The sequence below is a fragment of the Balaenoptera ricei genome, chromosome 4 (assembly GCF_028023285.1).
Source record: "Balaenoptera ricei isolate mBalRic1 chromosome 4, mBalRic1.hap2, whole genome shotgun sequence".
Classification (NCBI taxonomy): domain Eukaryota; kingdom Metazoa; phylum Chordata; class Mammalia; order Artiodactyla; family Balaenopteridae; genus Balaenoptera; species Balaenoptera ricei.
This window is the reverse complement of record NC_082642.1, coordinates 159,905,790-159,924,356: the sequence shown is the minus strand read 5'-3', so window position 1 is coordinate 159,924,356 and position 18,567 is coordinate 159,905,790. Positions and strand designations below refer to the sequence as shown.

Sequence of the window (18,567 nt, the reverse complement as noted above, 5' to 3'; positions counted from 1 at the left end):
GCCTCCCGAGTCGCCCTTCAGGGCACAAGGATGTCAACGGCGGCCTCGCCTTTGAAGAGAATCTAGCGCCTGGGTCCTGGGCGGATTGCTCTCCAGACCAGGGCCCAGGACGCGTAACCCTGACTAGTGTTTGGCCCTGGACCCGGGCTGTTAAGCAGCAAGCCTGTCCCCATGCTCGTCTGTGGCCGCTCCGCACGGACGGTGCCTTCACCGCAGAGTCCTTACCAGCATCCAGCTGTGACGAGTGCGCAGAGTGATGGGGCAGGTATTTAAACAGCCTGACGTCGGGGAGGGGCAGGTAACCCGCAAAGAGGGGCATCACCTCCATGTGGACTCTGTGAGTGGCCCGAGCAGCCACAGGCATGGAGATGACCCCGGAACTCTTCCCGCACACTGCCCAATTGCTGCTGTTGTCGACAACTGAAACAAGGAGGGAAAGCACCGTTGTTACCCCAGAAAAGGACCTTCAGCGTTCACACCAAAATAAGAGACATCAGCAGTCTCACACTCCACAATGTGAAGTCCAGAACCGGAGCGTATACTCTGTATCTCGACGCCTTGTAACTGCACCTCAAAGTAAAACACATCTGATTTAATAAGCAAGATACAGGTTGGGTGCACAGGGAAAAATCACTTTTTCCTCCTCAAGTTAATAAATGAGCAGTGATTCAATTCTGCATTCAAATCCCCTTGAAAGCGCCGTGTGATGCTTCAAGAGCACGGTCGCTCCGGCTGCAGAATGGGGGCGGGGCAGGGAGCTGGCTCCTCTGGGGGTGGGTCTGACCCCAACTCTGCCACTCAAAGAAGCCTCTGATGGGACGGGAAGAAAAGATGCAGGTAAAGCACTCAGTTCCTCCACGCGCACCTCGGAGAGGCTTACTATATGGCAGGTGCTATTACGAGCGCTAACTTAAACCACGACCGGGATGTAATGCAGCGCGATTCAAACGCCTAACCCAGCAGTCACGCAGAAGTTAAGCAGGACAGGTGCTGCTTGTCCTCGAGCAGCGGATGACCTTGCACAGAGGTCAGAGCACCCCTGCCATGGGACACAAAGCACGAGCCCAGGAGCACGTGACTAGACGCTCCACGAGCAAAGAAGGGGTGGCAGAGGACCAACTTCCCACAGGTGGGGCCGGGGGGCCTTCGAGGACGGGCAGAAGCCAAAGCAGCGTCAGGGAGGGGCACACGGGGCAGCGGCTCTCGGAGCTGGTCCTCAGGGCACCCGCGAGGGCAGCGTCAGGGAGGGGCACACGGGGCAGCGGCTCTCGGAGCTGGTCCTCAGGGCACCCGCGAGGGCACATTCCTGCCTTCCTCACAGTGTTGGCACGCCCTCTGGTGGGAAACGTGAGGGCCGGAGCGTGAGCTGGGGCCCCACGTGCACTCAGAGTCAAGGCACTGTGTTCTTCGCCACCACAAACTTGCAGGAAAAGACTGCCAGTTTTAGTTAAGGATGCCCTCATGAAGCAGTCAAAATCAATTTAATTTTATTAATTCAACCCTTTCGTACACATCTCTTTTTTTAACTTTAATTTTGAGATGATCAGAGACTCACAAGAACTTGCAGAATTGTAGAGAGAGGTCCGTGCACCCGTCACCCTGCTTCCCGTAACAGGGAAGCGGGCCTGGGCACAGCACAGGCCGCCAGGCCCCTGAGCTCGCTGGGGCCTCACCAGCAAGCTTGTCAGCCTCAGGCATCCGGCAGACGCCTGCTTATAAATGAATGGCACGAGCCTGGCACTTCAAAGAAGTTGCCCATGATACAGTTCGAAACTCTGATCAAAAGTTAGCATTTTGGAAAACCTGCCTTTGCCACTGTGAGCTTGGCAGGGTCCCGGCACTCCAAGACTCTCGTGATGGGCCCAGCGTGAGCCTGAGACCAGCACGAGTTTGTGGCCCTGAACAAAGAAAGGGGCTGCACAACTCAGGAACCGTGTTTCACAAATGACGGAGGTGTGGGGCTACAAAATGTGCCCGGGTAAAAGATCCTTCCAAAATGCAAGGCAGATGACAGGACTGAATGAAACAGCACGAAACGCTCACTCATGTGATTTCAGATTCCACGTTGTAACCAGCCTGTCAAAAACCACCGCTTGCTGAGTTTTGGTGGAGCATCAGGGAACGTCCACAGGTATCTGAAGGCTGTTAAGAGAGCTCCCTTCACCAAGTACAAATCTGTGCGAGACTGGAGTTTCCTCATCTACCTTAACCAGTACAGGACATCACCAGACTGAATGCAGCAGACAGGAAAATTCAGTACCTGCCACGAGCCAGACATTAAAGAGATTTGAAAGGCTGCAAAACGCCAGTCTTCTCGCTCTATTTACTGTTCTGGAAAATAGTTCTTTTTCAAGAGTATTATCAGGTAATGGCTTCCCTATTATTTTAAAATAAGTAAATAAATATTGGCCTCCTTAATTACTTTTAGAGCATTAATGGCCTGACGCCCAAACCTGAGAACCGCTACTGAAGAGGCCCATGCCCAGGAGGAGGGGGGCTGCAAAGGGGTGTCTGGCAGAGACTGGGGAGGGAGGAGGGCCGGGCATGTCGGGGTCCGGGTCGGGGTGCGGGGAAAGGGAGTGGAAGGAGGCTGGAGGGAAAGGGTAGGAGCATGACCACAGGGCGCCCGGCCTGCTAAGCGACGGGGTCTGGGCTCTGCTTCGGGGGGACGGGCCTCACTCCCGGGGAGAGAGGACCGCGCAGCTCTAGGCGCCGCTGTGTGCTCAGCCCCGAGCCCCACGGCTGTTCGAGTGCCTGTTAGCAGAACGACTCCACAATAAGCAGGCTCAGCATCCTGCGGGCCCAGGACCAGGTCATACACGGGAACATTCAGACGTGCTCTTTCAATTCTAGAACGCTCTCTCTCCAGACGAGGAACACCACACCCTGTGGACGGCGGGGATGCGCACAAGAGCCAGTGGAAAGAAGCGTCCAGACCCACCTTCATACATAAGCTTCGTTGAAAAGTACTCGGCGCGTTCTGTCAGCGCCTCGTCCTTGTCCGCCTCCGAGAGGCCCGAGAGCCGCGTGACCGACACCTCCAAGCAGCAGAGGGAGCCCGTCCTACAGAGCTCCCCGCCCGGCGGGGGCGATATCTCCGCCCTCACGCTGTACAAGGTCTGCGCAAGAAAGGAGAGAGAAGGGCCAAGGAGACACGTAAGCCACCTGAAGAAATGCGGCTTGGGGCCACCACGGCGCCGCCCGCACACTCGAGAGAGAACGGACCAGAGCAGGAGCCGTGCGCCCGCGCCCCCTGGCCGCTGACCCCCCCCTGCACAGACGGTGCCCTCGGGAAGCCCCGCCGCGAGAGCCTTACACTCTCTTCCTAACGAGACCGCGTCCAAGCACCTCAGGAGGAGGCAGGACAGCCCGCGACTCTGCGTGGGCCTGTCACCCACAGTCAGGGTCAGATCCTGCTTCACGAGCCTCCGCTACTCATCGATCCACATTGATTTATCTGCTGGGCTACTTTAAAGCAGGTTCCAGACCTGTCACTTCACCCATATATATTTCAGGATGCGTTACTTAACAGCACGGACGTTTTCTTAACAAAACACAATGCCATTATCACAACTAGCAAAATTAACGGGAGTTCCTTGGCAAGGGCCATAATGAACCTTCTCCATAATGCTTCTTTCTCCGTGACCTGCCTGGTAGTCACACGTGTTCACACTTGCCCACCACCCGGGACAAAGGCCCCAAGCCCGCACGAGGGATCACAGCCCGGGCCCCCCACACGCGGCTGCCCCCATTCTGAAGGAGAGAACGGCAACACCAAAGGGGCCGATGGAAGAGGCCCTGGCCCGAGAAGCTCACGGCCGGAGCCCGCACGGTCCGCAAGGGCTGCGAGGGCAGCCGGACGAGCACGACTGTGCTGAGAGCTGGAGAGGCAGCTCCAAGGGACAGAGCAACGAGGCAGCTGCGCTCCTAGGTGTGTGTCCTCGCACACGGCTTTCTGGCTGCGCTCGGCAAGGAGGGGCGGCTGAGCCTCAGTCAGCAGCAAGGGGCCTGCTGACAGCAGCCGCGGAGGCTGCGGGTACAGCGCCTAGAAGTAAGCTCCCCAGAAATCAACTCGGCAGATTTTCAACAAGGGTGCCAGGACCATCCAATGGGGAAAGAAGGGTCTTTTCAATGAACGGTATAGGGGCACCACATGGAAAGAATGAATCTGGACCGCCACCTGTCACCATACATAAAGTTACCTCAAAGTAGATCGCAGACTGAAATGTAAAAGCTAAAACTATAAAACTCTTAGAAGAAAACATGGGAGGAAATCTTATTGAACTTGGAATAAACAATGATTTCTTAGATCCTACACCAAAAGTACAAGAAATAAGAGACTAAGGTTGGACTTCACCAAAATTAAAAACTTTTGTGCTTCAGAGGACACCATCAAGAAAGTGAAAATACAACCACAGAATGGGAGAAAATATCTGCAAATCATATGTATGATAAGGGACTGAACATACAAAGAAACACTTACAACTCAATAAAAGGACAACCCTACTAAAAAACGGGAAAAGGATATGAATAGACATCTCTCCAAGAAGACACACAAACGGCCAAAAAGCACAGGAAAGGTACTGAACATCATGGGCCATCATGAGAGACCAGCTCACGCCCACTGGGATGCCAGTGATCAAGGGGCAGCAAGAACAAGTGTTGGTGTGAATGTGGAAACTGGAACCCTCACAGGTTGCCCGAGAGAATATACAGTGATGTTTCTTTAAAAAACAGTTTAACAGCTTCTCAAAAAGTTAAACATAGAGCTACCATATGACCCAGCAACTCCACCGAGGAATTTACCTAAGAGAATGGAACACATACATACACATAAAAACCTCCACAAGGATTTTCACAGCATTATTATTCATAACAGTCCCAAGGTGGAAACAACCCAGATGTCCAGCCACAGGTAAACGGAAAACAAAACGTGGCCTATCCACACAATGGAATATTATTCACCCACAACAAAGAATGGAGTCCTGAACATGCTGCGAAATGAATGAGCTTTGGAAACATCCTGTCACGTGAAAGCAGCCAGTCTGGAGAGGATCACACATAACACGACTGCACCTGAACAGGCAAAGCACAGGCACACTTGCCTCTGGATCACGGGTGGCCCAGGGTGAGAAGAGGAAGGAGAGGGGGTGAGTGTGAACGGGGCACAGGCTTCTTCTTGGGAGGATGAAAGTGTGCTAAAACACGATCATGGTGCCGGTAGCACAGCTCTGTCAACACGCTAACTTCACTGACGTGCACACTCCAAACGGGTGAACTTCATGGTATAGAAATTAAATCTCAATGAAGCTTTTTAAAAAACGTGGTATCTGGGGACTTCCCTGGTGGCGCAGTGGTTCAGAATCTGCCTGCCAATGCAGGGGACACGGGTTCGAGCCCTGCCTGGTCTGGGAAGATCCCACACGCCGCAGAGCAACTAAGCTCATGCGCCCAACTACTGAGCCTGCGCTCTAAAGTCCGCGAGCCACAACTACTGAAGCCCACATGCCTAGAGCGCGTGCTCAGCAGCAAGAGAAGCCACCGCAATGAGAAGCCCATGAGCAGCAACGAAGAGCAGCCCCCGCTCGCCGCAACTAGAGAAAGCGCACGCGCAGCAACGAAGACCCAACGCAGCCAAAAAAGAAAAGTGGTATCTGTATTTCTCATCCTCAGAATACTGGTTTTGAAGAGAGCAATCCACCAAGTATTTTTCTCTGGCCTTTAACTAAGCTTGTTCAGTTCTAAAGGAAAGTTTTTCCTATGCTCAATTTGAAAAGGAAGCAAGAAAGACAGAAAATAGAGGAAACCACTAACTAGTGTTAATCATCATCTGCAGTAAGGAAACCAGATTGAATTTATGCAGACTCTTTACCATATGAATAATTTAATGTTCTGCTGCTATTAACACATCAAAAAGGCATCTGTTTACCCAACAAAAAGAGGAACTATGCTAGAGATTATGTTTAACTCTAAAGCTAATAAGGAGAGCTCAAGGAAACAGGAGGGTCGAAACAAATGGTCTTTTGGTTGGAAGGAGGTGTTGAAAAAATTGCTAACGTCAAGAGCTATACAAACACCTTTTCAAATAAAGTGTTTGACAATCTCAGTCGTAAAGAGAAGAAAAGGGAACACCACAAAGTTGTGTATCCATATTTTGATTTACCTAACACCAAACCCAATCATCTCACTGAAGAAACAAAACACAACTATTGCCTTTACTCACCTAGGTCTAGGCTGCTTTTAGCTCCACACCCAATGTGCAGGTTAAAGAAAATCTGCTTTAAGTAAGTTTCCATAATACTTTCAGTTTTTCTTCTAAAAAACTAGAGACGTAGCAGCTAATGCTCAAGATAAAAGGACTCTAAGAAACGGGTGCAGGACACGACTGAGTCAGCGTGAGGCAGAGAGGCGGGGGTCCTGCCTCTGGAGATGATCGCGCCCAGCGCGAGCCGCGCAGGGGGGCACGAGTGTCGGACACGCCACCTGACCGGACCGCGGGCTCTAACTAGCCAGGCAGGGCCTCCACGCCCCAAGTGCTGGCTCTTTTCTGCGACTGGTTGCTTCGTTATATTGAAAGCTTTTGTCTGATTTACAGAAGGTAAAGAATACGATGCCTTCTTCCATCTTGCCACCACACAACCCCACCAGAAAATAAGGCAATACATACCAAAAAATTGTCCACTTGAAATTCGTAGGTATAGGGCTTTAAGGAGACAGACAGCCGCTCCTCAGAAGCTGGGGAGAATCCGACGGAGAACCGGCAGTGCAGGGAGGGGGGAGGCTCCTGCGTCCACTTCAGCTCCCAGACAAAGAACACCGCCTGCTTGCTGTGGACGCGCTGCAAGAGAGTCGGCCGTCACTGCGCGCGCGCAACACAGGCGCTCAGGCCCGGGGGGCGGGAGGGGCGGGGGGGCGGTCCCCCAGGGCCCCTTCCCCACAGGCCGCCTGCACTGCCGCGCCCGCCTCCCCAGCACTGCCCTCAGCTGCCCCGAGCTGGGCAAAAGGGTTTCAGCCTTTGTGATTCCATAAGCTCTACAGCACAGGGGATTATTCTAAAAAGCATAAAGAACAGTTACTAGTATTCAGCATCCCACACATTCCCGAAGTGAGAAATGTCATCAAACAGTTAAAGGGACATCCTTACACCCACGCCAACTACTGTGTATTTGCCACTAAGTTAAGTGAGGAAGGGAACTGGCACCACCTCAGGCAACAAGTCCGTACCTGTAAGCACAGTGACAGACCCGGGAAGCATTCGAAATGGGTCAAATGTTGGGGAAAATCCTTTGAAAATGCTAAAGATCAGATGTCCATTAAGAAAATCTTTGATCTTCTAAATACTCAGCACTGTCTGTCTAAAAACACACGCAACCAATGAACAGAAAAAACAGGGCCAGGATTCAGCCAGGCAGTGTGAACATGAACGTGACTCCTTTACAGAGCGACCCCGACACCTGAGAGCCCGTCGCTGGGCAAGGCAGGCACGTACGCAGCAGCCACTGTTTCTGGGGGTGACGGCGTCCACGCGCTCAGCGTGAGACTGATCAGGACAAGCTTGGAATAAATCTGTGTGTGGAGTCTGACAAATGTAAGATTTAACTTTTCTAAAAATACAAGTATCAACCTATTTCCTACTCCATGTGCTGTGCCACCCGGCCCACAGCGGACCGCAAACGTGCACACGGCAGCAACGCAGCTGCATGGCAGGGCGTGCTCCCCACTGACCAGCAGCAAGGTCGTTCCCTACACGGAAAGGCTCAGCTGAAGCACACGGTCACTCCCACCAACATCACTACACTCTCGTTCTCCTCTGCGTTCTGCTGAGAGGTTCGTGCTGGGTTCTAGGAAACGGTCACCTGTTCGGATTCCGTGTTCAGCGGTATTAGTCGCAGGTCGGTACTATCACCAGTATCCACAAGATGACTATCTGACAGCTGAAAGTCAAGTTCTGACAAATTCTGGACACACACTTGAACATATTTCCTAAAGGAGAAAAATAATAAGATTTTGCCATTTAAGAACTTTATTAAATATATTTTGGCTGTATTAAGAAGATGCTCTGTAAGGAATCAAAAAAGTGACACAGGAAAATAAGAACCAGTTGTTAACATGTATTTCTACTTTTAATTTCACATGTAAAAGTGTCAGAAAAAGACAAATCTTTCTAAGCAAGCTATCTCTTAGGAAAAATGGGTCAAAGAATACTCTATTTTGGATACATTATTACACGACTGTAACTGATTTTCCTAAACATACAATAGCTTGCAATGAGTCATGGAAGAAAGAGTAACAATTACTCTTCATCTATAGAAGTAACATACTCACTGAGAAACAAGGTCAGTACAGAATTCACTTGAATTTCTGTTACACGTAAAGAGGGGTTTTGAAAAGCCAGGCTCAAATACAGCAACCCAGATTCTCCGTAGAGCTGCTGTGTTTTTAACCACCACACACTGAGTCTCCTGATGTGGGGACAGGTGAAGCACAGGATGACACCTGTAGACTTCCTGGTCCAAAAACTGAATCTGAACCTAGTCAAGCCTCTAAAGCAGCAGATCTCAACTGGGGCAATGTCTGGAGACATCTGTGGCTCACACTAAGGGTGCGGAGGGCGAGGAGTGCCCCTGGCAGAAAGCGGGGGGCCAGGGGTGCTGCCAAACAGCCACAACACAGGGATCTGACCGAGCGTCGGGAGTGCTGAGACTGCAAGCCCCCTCTAGAGGTGACAGACAGCAGCTGACAGGGAGCTACTTACACAAACCCACGAGAACGTGACCAGGGGAATCCAGAATGGCAACTGACCCAAGTCTAGCAAAGGGCCAATGGCTTGAAAACAGGGGGAGGAGGGATAAGAAGGGATCTCAGAAACAGAGGGGACCGTGTTTGAATCCCACATCCTACAAACCAAATCTGAGTATGGGCTGGGCGCTATGGGACCCAGGGAAATACTGCGAATTTTAACAGGTGGACAGTGGCATCATGGCTATGAGAAAACATGCTCAGTGTCACCAAGGCCAAGCTCTGAACAGTAGGGCCTGCAGGTAGCGGAGCCTGGGAAAGGGGCCTGGGGTCCTTTACCGTGTCCCGGATGACAACAGGGAGTGCGTGGTCCCGAAGGGCATGCTGAACGTCAGCGCGATGACAGTGGAGTAGATGGACCACGGGCAATCGATGGACACCTGAGGAGAGACGGGGGGGGGGGGGGAACAGGTGTTCAGACCCCTCATCACCTGGGACAGGCACTGCCACCACCATCCATCCAGATCTGTGGTGGCTGCCAATTTCCTAGACGTTTGATGTCTTTACCATTTCTTATCCAGAGAGATAAACCCCGTTAAACATACACACAAACAAACGAGAGAAAAATGAGCCATCAGCACGGTATCAATGGCTCCGAGCAGACGCCGCAGCCCGCAGCGCAGACCCTACCCCGCTATTCTCACGGGCGTGTGGCCACCACGCCAAATGCGTTTTTAATGTGCAGGAGGTTATGACAAAGTGCTTTTAGTCACTCATGTGCAGATGATACTATTCAATCATTAACTATTACAAATCAAGTGAATTACCCAAACTCTCAATCCACAAGACACTGAATACATAACTGAAAACCAATCTGGGGCTGTCGTGTGGACCAAACTATTAACTTCCTTAAGGGCAGAAACCAGTTCCCAAACTTGTATTTTATTTCCCCCCACGGAACAAAGGAATACACTGAGTACAGAACATGCGCTTATTGCTGTAAGTATCATCTCTGCCTCCTGAACTCTGTATCAGATAAGGAGGGAAGAAATTCCAAGGACTGAAAATTAAGACATTATTTTTGAGATCCTGCCTTGTCTGGTATTCTATGCCGTAATCCCTTTGAAATGACTGCATTTATTAGCCTTTTATCCTACTGCTTTTGCGCATTCACTTCCTTTTTTTTAAATTATTCAATTTATTTAAACTAAAACACAAAAACAAAAGAACAAAAAAACAATTCATCCATTTCTCTCAACGCCTACTCCACGCCTCGGGCAGCCACCAATACGTCCTCCTTATCTATGAGCTTGGTCTTTATTTTTACTTTTTAGATTCCACATATAAGTTAGATCACATGGTATTTGTCTTTGTCTTATTTCACTTAGCATAATGCCCTCTAGATCCATCCATGTTGTTGCAAATGACAAGACTTATTCTTCTTTATGGCTGAATAATATTCCTCTGTCTGTGTGTGTGTGTGTGTGTGTGTGTGTGTGTACACTCATCTTTATTCATTCATCCATGGTGGATGCTTAAGTTGCTTCCATATCTTGGCTATTATAAATAATGCTGCAGTGAACACGGGGGTGCAGATATCTTTTTGAGTTAGTGTTTTTGTTTTCTTCAGAAAAATACCCAGAAGTGGAATTGCTAAATTGTATGACAGATCTATTTTTAATTTTTTGAGGAACCTCCATACTGTTTTCTACAGTGGCTGCACCACTTTACATCCCCACCAATAATACATGAGGGCTCCCTTTCTGCCGACACTTATTATTTGTTGTCTTTTTGATAATAGCCATTCTGACAGGTGTGAGATGATTATCTATTGTGGTTTTGATTACATTTCGCTGACCATTAAGTGATGTTGAGCATCTTTTCATGTACCTGTTGGCCTTCTGTATATCTTCTTTGGAAAAATGTCTGTTCAGATCTTCTGCCCATTTTTAAATTGGATTGCTTGGTTTTTTTGCTACTGAGTTGTTGCTATTGAGTTGAGTTCTTTATACATTTTGTTTATTAGCCACTTATCAGCCATACAATTTGGAAATATTTCTTCCATTGAGTAGGTTGCCTTTTCATTTTGTTGATAGTTTCTTTGCTGTGTAGAAGCTCTTTAGTTTGACGGAATCCCATCTGTTTATTCTTGCTTTTATTGCTTTTGCTTTTGGTGTCAGATTGAAAAAATCAACATCAAGGCCCACGTCAAGAACTTAATACCTGTGTTTTCTTCTAGGATTTTTATGGTTTCAGGTCTTACTTTCAAGTCTTTAATCCATTTTTAGTTCATTTATGTGTACAGTGTAAAGTCCAGTTTCATTCCTTTGTATGTGACTCTCCAGTCTTCCCAACACCTTTTACTGAATGTCCTTTCCTCATTACACATTCTTGGATCCTTCATAAATTAATTGACCATACATGTGTAGATTTATTTCTGGGCTCTCTATTCTGTTCCATCGATCTATGTGTCCGTTTTCATGCCAGTACCATACTGTTTTAATTACTATAGGTTTGTAATATATTAATAGTTTGAAATCAGGGAGCATAGTACCTCCAGCTTTGTACTTCTTTGTCAAGATTGCTTTGGGGACTTCCCTGGTGGTGCAGTGGTTAAGAATCCGCCTGCCAATGCAGGGGACACAGGTTCAACCCGTGGTCTGGGAAGATTCCACATACTGTGGAGCAACTAAGCCTGTGTGCCACAACTACTGAGCCTGTGCTCTAGAGCCCACACGCGACAACTACTGAAGCCTGCACGCCCTAGAGCCTGCATGCCACAACTACTGAAGCCCATGCTCTCTAGGGCCTGTGTGCCACAACTACTGAGCCCATGCTCCACAACAAGAGAAGCCACCGCAATGAGAAGCCCGTTCACTGCAACAAAGAGTAGCCCCCGCTCACCGCAACTAGAGAAAGCCTGCGGGCAGCAACGAAGACCCAACGCAGTCAAAAAAAAAAAAAGACTGCTCTGGCTATTTGGGGTCTTCTGTGGTTCCACACAAACTTTAGGACTGTTTCTTCTATTTCTGTGAAAAATCCCATTGGACTTTTGATAGGGACTGCACTGAATCTGCAGACTGCCTTGGGTAGTATGGACATTTTACAATATTAATTCTTCCAACCCATGAGCATAGACTATCTTTCCATTTATCTATGTCTTCTTCTATTTCTTTCATTAATGTCTTCTGGGTTTCAATAAACAAGTCTTTTACCTTCAGGGTTAAATTTACTCCTAGGTATTTTATTTTTTGATGCAATTGAAAATGGGATTGTTTTCTTAATTTCTCTTTCTGACAGTTCATTATTAGTGTAAAGAAATGCAACAGATTTTTGTGTATTGGTTTTGTATCCTGTAACTACTGAATTTCCTTACTAGTCCTAACAGTTTTTTGTGTTGGAGTCTTTAGGTTTTTCTCTATATAATATCATATCATCTTCAAATAGTGACAGTTTTACTTCTTCCTTTCCAATTTGGATGACTTTTATTTATTTTTATTGCCTAATTGCCCTAAGACTTCCAATACTATGTTAAATAAAAGTGGTGGGCATCCTTGTCTTATTCCTGATCTCAGAAGAAAAGCTTTCAGCTTTTCACCGTTGATTACGATGTTGGCTGTGGGCTTGCCATATATGGCCTTTATTATGTTGAGGTATGTTCCCTCTATTCTGGCTTTGTTGAGAATTTTTATCATAAATGGATGTTGAATTTTGTCAAATGCTTTGTCTGCATCTATTGACAAGATCACATGATTTCTAATCCTTCATTCTGTTAATGTAGTGTATCACATTAATTTGTGGATATTGAACCATCCTTGCAATCCTGGAGTAAATCCCACCTGATCATCGTGTATAATCCTTTTCATGTTTTGTTGAATTTGGTTTGCTAATATTTTGTTGAGGATTTTTGTACCTATGTTTATCAGAGATACTGGCCTGTAATTTTCTTTTCTTGTGGCATCCTTGTCCGGTTTTGGTATCTGGGTAATGCAGGCCTGTAAAACAAGTTTGGGAGAGTTCCTTCCTCTTCTATTTTTTGGAAGAGGTTGAGAAGGACTGGTATTAATTCTCTGAATGTTTGGTAGAATCACCAGTGAAGCCATCTGATCCTGGACTTTTGTTAGTTGGGAGGTTTTTGAAAACTGATTCAATGTCCTTACTAGTAATCAGTCTGTTTAGATTTTCTATTTCATCATGACTCAGTCTTGGTAGGTTGTATGTTTCTAGGAATTTATCCATTTCTTCTAGGTCATCCAATTTATTGGCATGTAATTGTTCATAGTACTAGTCTCTTATGACACTTTGTATTTCTGTGGTGTCACTTGTAACATCTCTTTCATTTCTGATTTTGAGTCCTCTCTCTTTTTTTCTTGGTGAGTCTAGCTAAAGGTTTGTCAATTTTATCTTTTCAAAGAACCAGCTCTTAGTTTCATTGATCTTTTCTATTATCTTTTTTTTTTTTTTTTTTTTTGGCTGTGTTGGGTCTTCGTCTCTACGCGAGGGCCTTCTCCAGTTGCGGCAAGCGGGGGCCACTCCTCATCGCGGTGCGCGGGCCTCTCACTATCGCGGCCTCTCCTGCTGCGGGGCACAGGCTCCAGATGCGCAGGCTCAGTAGTTGTGGCTCACAGGCCCAGCCGCCCCGCGGCATGTGGGATCCTCCCAGACCAGGGCCCAAACCCGTGTCCCCTGCATTGGCAGGCAGACTCTCAACCACTGCGCCACCAGGGAAACCCCATCTTTTCTATTATCTTTTCAGTCTCTATTTCATTTGTTTCTCCTCTGATCATGTTATTTCCTTCCTTCCACTAACTTTGAGCTTTGTTCTTTTTCTAGTTCCTTGAGGTGTAAAATTAGGTTGTTTGTTTGAGACATTTCTTGTTTCTTGAGGAAGGCATTTATTGCCATGAACTTCCCTCTTAGAACTGCTTTCACTGCATCCCATAAATTTTGATATGTTACATTTCCACGTTCATTTGTTTCAAGGTAGTTTTTTATTTCTCTTTTGGTTTCTTTTTTGACCCACTGGTTCTTCAACAGCATGTTGTTTAATCTCCACATATTTGTGCAGTTTGCAGTTTTCTTCATGTAATTAATTTCTAGTTTCATACCTTTGTGGTTGGAAAAGATGCTTGATATGATTTCAATCCTCTTAAGTTTATTAAGACTTGTTTTGCAGCCTAACATATGATCTATCTTGAAAAATATTCCATGTGTACTTGAGAAGAATCTGTATTCTGTTGTTTTTGGACAGTATATTCTGTAAATATCTGTTAAATCCATCTAGTTTAACATATTTAAGGCCGATGTGTCCTTATTCATTTTCTGTCTGGAGGGTCTATCCATTTATGTAAGTGGAGTATTAAAACCCATACTATTATTACACTGCTATTCTCTCTTTAGATATGTTAATATTTGCTTTGTATTTTAGGTGCTCCGTATGTTGGGTGTATAAATACTTATGAACATTACATTTTGTTATTGGATTGACCCCTTTATCATTACATAACACCCATCTTTGTCTCTTACCACAGTCTCTGATTTAAAGTCTATTTTGTCTGATATAAGTGTAGCTACTCCAGCTTTTTTTCGTTTCCATTTACATGGAGTATCTTTTTCCATTCCTTTACTTTCGGTTTGTGTGTCCTTACATCTAAAGTGAGTCTCTTGTAGGCAGTTTATAGATGGGTCTTGATTTTTTTATCCATTCAATCACTTTGTCTTTTGAGTGGAGAATTTAGCCATTTAAATGTAAAGTAATTATTGATAGGTGTGTGCTTATTGTCATTTTCTTAATTGTTTTCTGGCTGTTTTTAAAGTTCCTCTCTGTTCCTATCTCCTTCTCTTGCTCTCTTCCTTGTGGTTTGATGACTTTCTTTAGTGGTATGTTTATATTCCTTTATCTTTTGTGTATTTACTATAGGTTTTGCTTTGTGGTTACCATGAGGCTTATATGTAGTAACTTACATCTATAACAGCCTATTTTAAGTTGATAACAACTTAAGTTTGATCCCATTCTAAAACTCAGCATTGTAACTCCCCCCTCCAACATTTTGTTTTTGAGATGTCACATTTTACATCTCTTTATCTTGTGTATCCCTTAACTAACTACTGTAATCATAGCTATTTTTACTGCTTTTTTTCACCTTCATACCAGCTTTATAAGTGATTAATCCACTACATTTATCAAACAGTTACCTTTCCAATGAGATTTATTCTTTCATGTATTTCTGTTACTAATTAGCACAGTTTCTTTTCGTCTTAAAGAAGTCTCTAACATTTCTTATAGGGCTGGCTTAGTGGTGATAAACTTTAGTTTTTACTTGTCTGGAAAACTCTTTATCTTTCCTTCAATTCTGAAGGATAACTTTGCCACACAGAGTATTCTTGGTTGGAAGTTGTTTGTCCCCCACCCCCTCCCCCAGCAAGCTTAATATATTGTGCCACTCCCTTCTGGCCTGCAAAGTTTCTGCTGAAAATCTGCTGATAGTTTTATGGGGTTCTCTTGCACATAACAGATTCTTTCCTTGTCTTTAACTTTTGACATTTTACCTATAATGTGTCTTTGTGTGAGTCTCTTTGGGTTCATCTTGTTTGAAACTCTCTGGGCTTCCTGGATCTGAATGTCTCTCTCCTTCCCCAGGGTAGGGAAGTTTTTAGCCATTTATTTCCTCAAATAAAATTTCTGCCCCTTTCGCTCTCTCTCTTCTCCTTCTGGGACCCCTATGATGTGAATGTTTGTCTGTTTGATGTTGTCCCGTAAACCATCTTCCATTTTTTCCAATCTTTTCTCTCCTCTGATTGGACAAATCCCCCTGCCTTGTCTTTGAGTTGACTGGTCCTTCCTTTGCTTCATCTAGTCTGCTGTTGAACCCCTCTCGCATATCTTTCAGTTCGGTTATTGTGCTCTTCAGCTCTGAGACTTCTATTTGGTACTTTCTTATAAGTTTCTATCTCTTTGTTGAAGTTCTCACGGTCTTCCTCCATTTTCCCCCCCAGTCCGATGAGCGTCTTTATGAACATTACTCTGAACTCTTCACCAGGGAAATTACATATCTCTGTTTCATTAAGGTTATTTCCTGAGGTTTCATCTTGTGCTTTCATTTGGGAACATGCTCCTCTGTTTCTTCATTTTGCTTGTCTGTGTCACTTTCCGTACAGTAGAGGAAACGACCACCTCTTCCAGTCTTCAAGGAGTGGCCTCGTGTAGGAGATAAACCTTGTTGTTCAACTTTGCCCCAGCTCTTGGTTGTCTCTCAAACCTTTGTGCTCGTCTAAGCAGCCTGTTATATTTCTAGTGGTTCCCAGGAGTTGAGAGTGTGCCAAGACCTGTCAGTGTCCCAGAGGGGAGGGTCTCAGCAACTACCTTCAGGCTGTTTGGAAGCCAGACCCTCAGGGAGCAGCTTTTAACAGTATGCAAAAAATACAGTCCCATGGGACCACAAGCACACACTTCTACACTTGGGTTGTTCAAAAGCCCTCAGAACTGATATCTGTATTATAAGACATGGACAAACTCAGAAAAAGCATGATGCTAGTGACTGGTTCTGTGAGCTGACAGACTGTGGATTTAGGATCAAAGTCATGGATCTCTCAAATAACTGTCAATACATACCAGCACCAAAGCATAAAATCTTAGCACTTCTTCCTTGCTAAGTATGATGTGGTGTTTCAGGGAACAGAAAGTAAAGCACACCAAGACACAGAACTCCCTCTAGCCTAATCACCAGGACAAATGGACCACAGAGGCAAAGTCACTGCCCTCTAAGCAAAAACTGTATCTCTTACAATAAACCATCCTTCCTCGAGTTGGGACAGAAAAGTTAAGACCCGGTCTGTCTTTGTCTTTGCAAGATGCACCCCTTATCCAAGAAGGGGTGATTCACAGCCGTAAATGTTAAACCCAACCCGAGCTTGTGGTACAGGGACTGGAAACCTGCCACCCCCACAGAAGTCCTCTTGTGTGTACTGTCTTTCAAAGCAAGCAGGACGCGCAGAGGCTGCCCCCAGGGCTGCGCCGTCCCGGCCCCTCCTTACTTTGTGGTCCACGGTAGCCATGCAGTGGCCAGCTTTGTGTGTGTCCTTATGCTTCCCGTGGGGCTCTGTCATCCCCAGCATGGTGCTCTCCCCTCCAGTTGCTGGAGCTGAAGGTAAAGAGAGAACTTCCAGTTCAAATTCAATCACGTGGTATGCAGGCGCAGCCGGCAGGCTGATGCTCGTGACCTTGTCGGACGACTGAACCCGGAGCGGAGCGTCAGAAGCCTTTTCTAGGGGAGACAGAAGAGGTCACCTGTAACACAGCCCCCCTGTTTCCGTGCTCCTTCTCCTGTCGTAGGTGAGGGCCCAGGAGTGAAGCTCTAGCCCAGCTCCTGCTGCCCGTACACACACGCAGGAGTGTAACCGGGAAGGATGACAGAGGGGGGAGGCAGGAGAATCAGGGGCAGAACCCCTAAGAGGTAGCAGCACCGCGTGAAAGCTGTCCAGCTGAGCTCGGCTCAGAGAACCGCCACCGTGCTCAGTCTGAAGACAGGAAAGAGACGCTCTTCACACAGCCCACCCGAGACTGCGCGTGTCCCCACAGGACATGCTCCCACTCAGAAAGAGGGCTGCATCCTTCCCTCTCCGTACCTCGTGGCTGGGGACTGTGGGAGACGGGACTTTTTTAGGGCTTCCAACCAGTGTCTTAAAAGGCTGGTTTGCTTTTTCTTTCTGCTGAGGAAAGCTGAGGAGGGTGGAAGGAGGCTGGAGGCCAGCAGGGCACCACCACGGAGCATGAGCCCAGGCAGTAACGCTGCATCACAAGACCACAGCAAGGTCAACACCACCTGGCCACTGGGCATGTGCACGGCTCTAAGCCTCTTCCCTTCAAATGTAACGCCCCACCGAGGGGAAGGGCTACGGTCCCCCTACAGGTGGAACGTGACCATGAAAGAGTTGCAAGGAGAAGCGGTCCTCAGATGCCACCTGAGGATGGCGGGGACGACAAGCTCCTCATCCTCACGGTGCATGACAACGCCAAGAGTCCACCTGCTCCAGGTGACTGCTGCCTTACCTCTCATGTTGGAATAGATCACCGCTCTGCTCTCTTCATGACACAGGATAAGCATGGCTTCCACATTGCTGAGCTGAAGGCTGTCCCCGTGTTTTACTGTGTAATGGCCAGTAGTGACAGTGAACTTGACCTTCTGAGGAATACCAGCCAAAAGGCTATCTAAAGGGAAGAAGACAGCCATGAGCACCCCTCCCAACCAAGAGCACCAGCGGAAGGCCTCCTGTGGGTCAGAGGCGCGCTGTGTCTTCTACTGGAGAGACCTGCTCACTGTACATATCCACAAAGTCGCTCAGCGCCCCACCCTGACTGCTCATCTCAGTTACGCGGTCTGCAGCGCTGAGGGGGTCCTCGCTAGGCACAGGAGAATCTGAGAGCCTCAGGGACCTTATCACCACTTCCGTTTAGAGAGTCAGGGATCGTGGTGGCAACCGTGTCTATGAGGGTCTCAAAATTTACCCGCTAGCCAGTTATTGAGAGAAACTCAGATAACGACACTAAAGAAAAAACTAATGAAACCGCATGTGCTGCTGCTATTCAGATTTTCCTCTGGCCTTTCCAGGTTAGGCCTCTTCCAGATCTCTGGTTCAGAGCAGCTCGATAGAAGATACGGTACACTTTCTCCTGGATGGAAATGGAGGGCGGGAATGGGCTGAGGTTTCTAAGAATCGGTTCCAGGGAAGGCAGAAGGAAGAAGGCAAGAGACAAGACACAAGGAGAAGGAATAACAGACAAGAGGGAGAGAGGGAGGAGAGCCGGGAGGTGAGAAAGGGAGTGCGGGC

The 18,567-nt window shown here is 47.2% G+C and overlaps 1 protein-coding gene across 3 annotated transcripts in view; it reads right to left on the bottom strand.

Annotated features, from left to right (window-relative positions):
- The window catches only part of TRAPPC10 (trafficking protein particle complex subunit 10), a 92,074-nt gene that overhangs the window by 3,401 nt on the left and 70,106 nt on the right, over nucleotides 1-18,567 (bottom strand). For 2 of the 3 annotated variants that reach the window (XM_059921686.1, XM_059921687.1), the window contains 7 exons: nucleotides 17,789-17,947; nucleotides 16,774-17,003; nucleotides 9,079-9,179; nucleotides 7,857-7,983; nucleotides 6,668-6,838; nucleotides 2,942-3,119; nucleotides 226-420 (listed from right to left, as the gene is read on the bottom strand). In XM_059921686.1, coding sequence (XP_059777669.1) covers nucleotides 226-420; nucleotides 2,942-3,119; nucleotides 6,668-6,838; nucleotides 7,857-7,983; nucleotides 9,079-9,179; nucleotides 16,774-17,003; nucleotides 17,789-17,947 — 1,161 coding nt within the window. The remainder of the gene's footprint in view (nucleotides 1-225; nucleotides 421-2,941; nucleotides 3,120-6,667; nucleotides 6,839-7,856; nucleotides 7,984-9,078; nucleotides 9,180-16,773; nucleotides 17,004-17,788; nucleotides 17,948-18,567) is intronic. The other variant, XM_059921688.1, reaches the window with a different exon arrangement.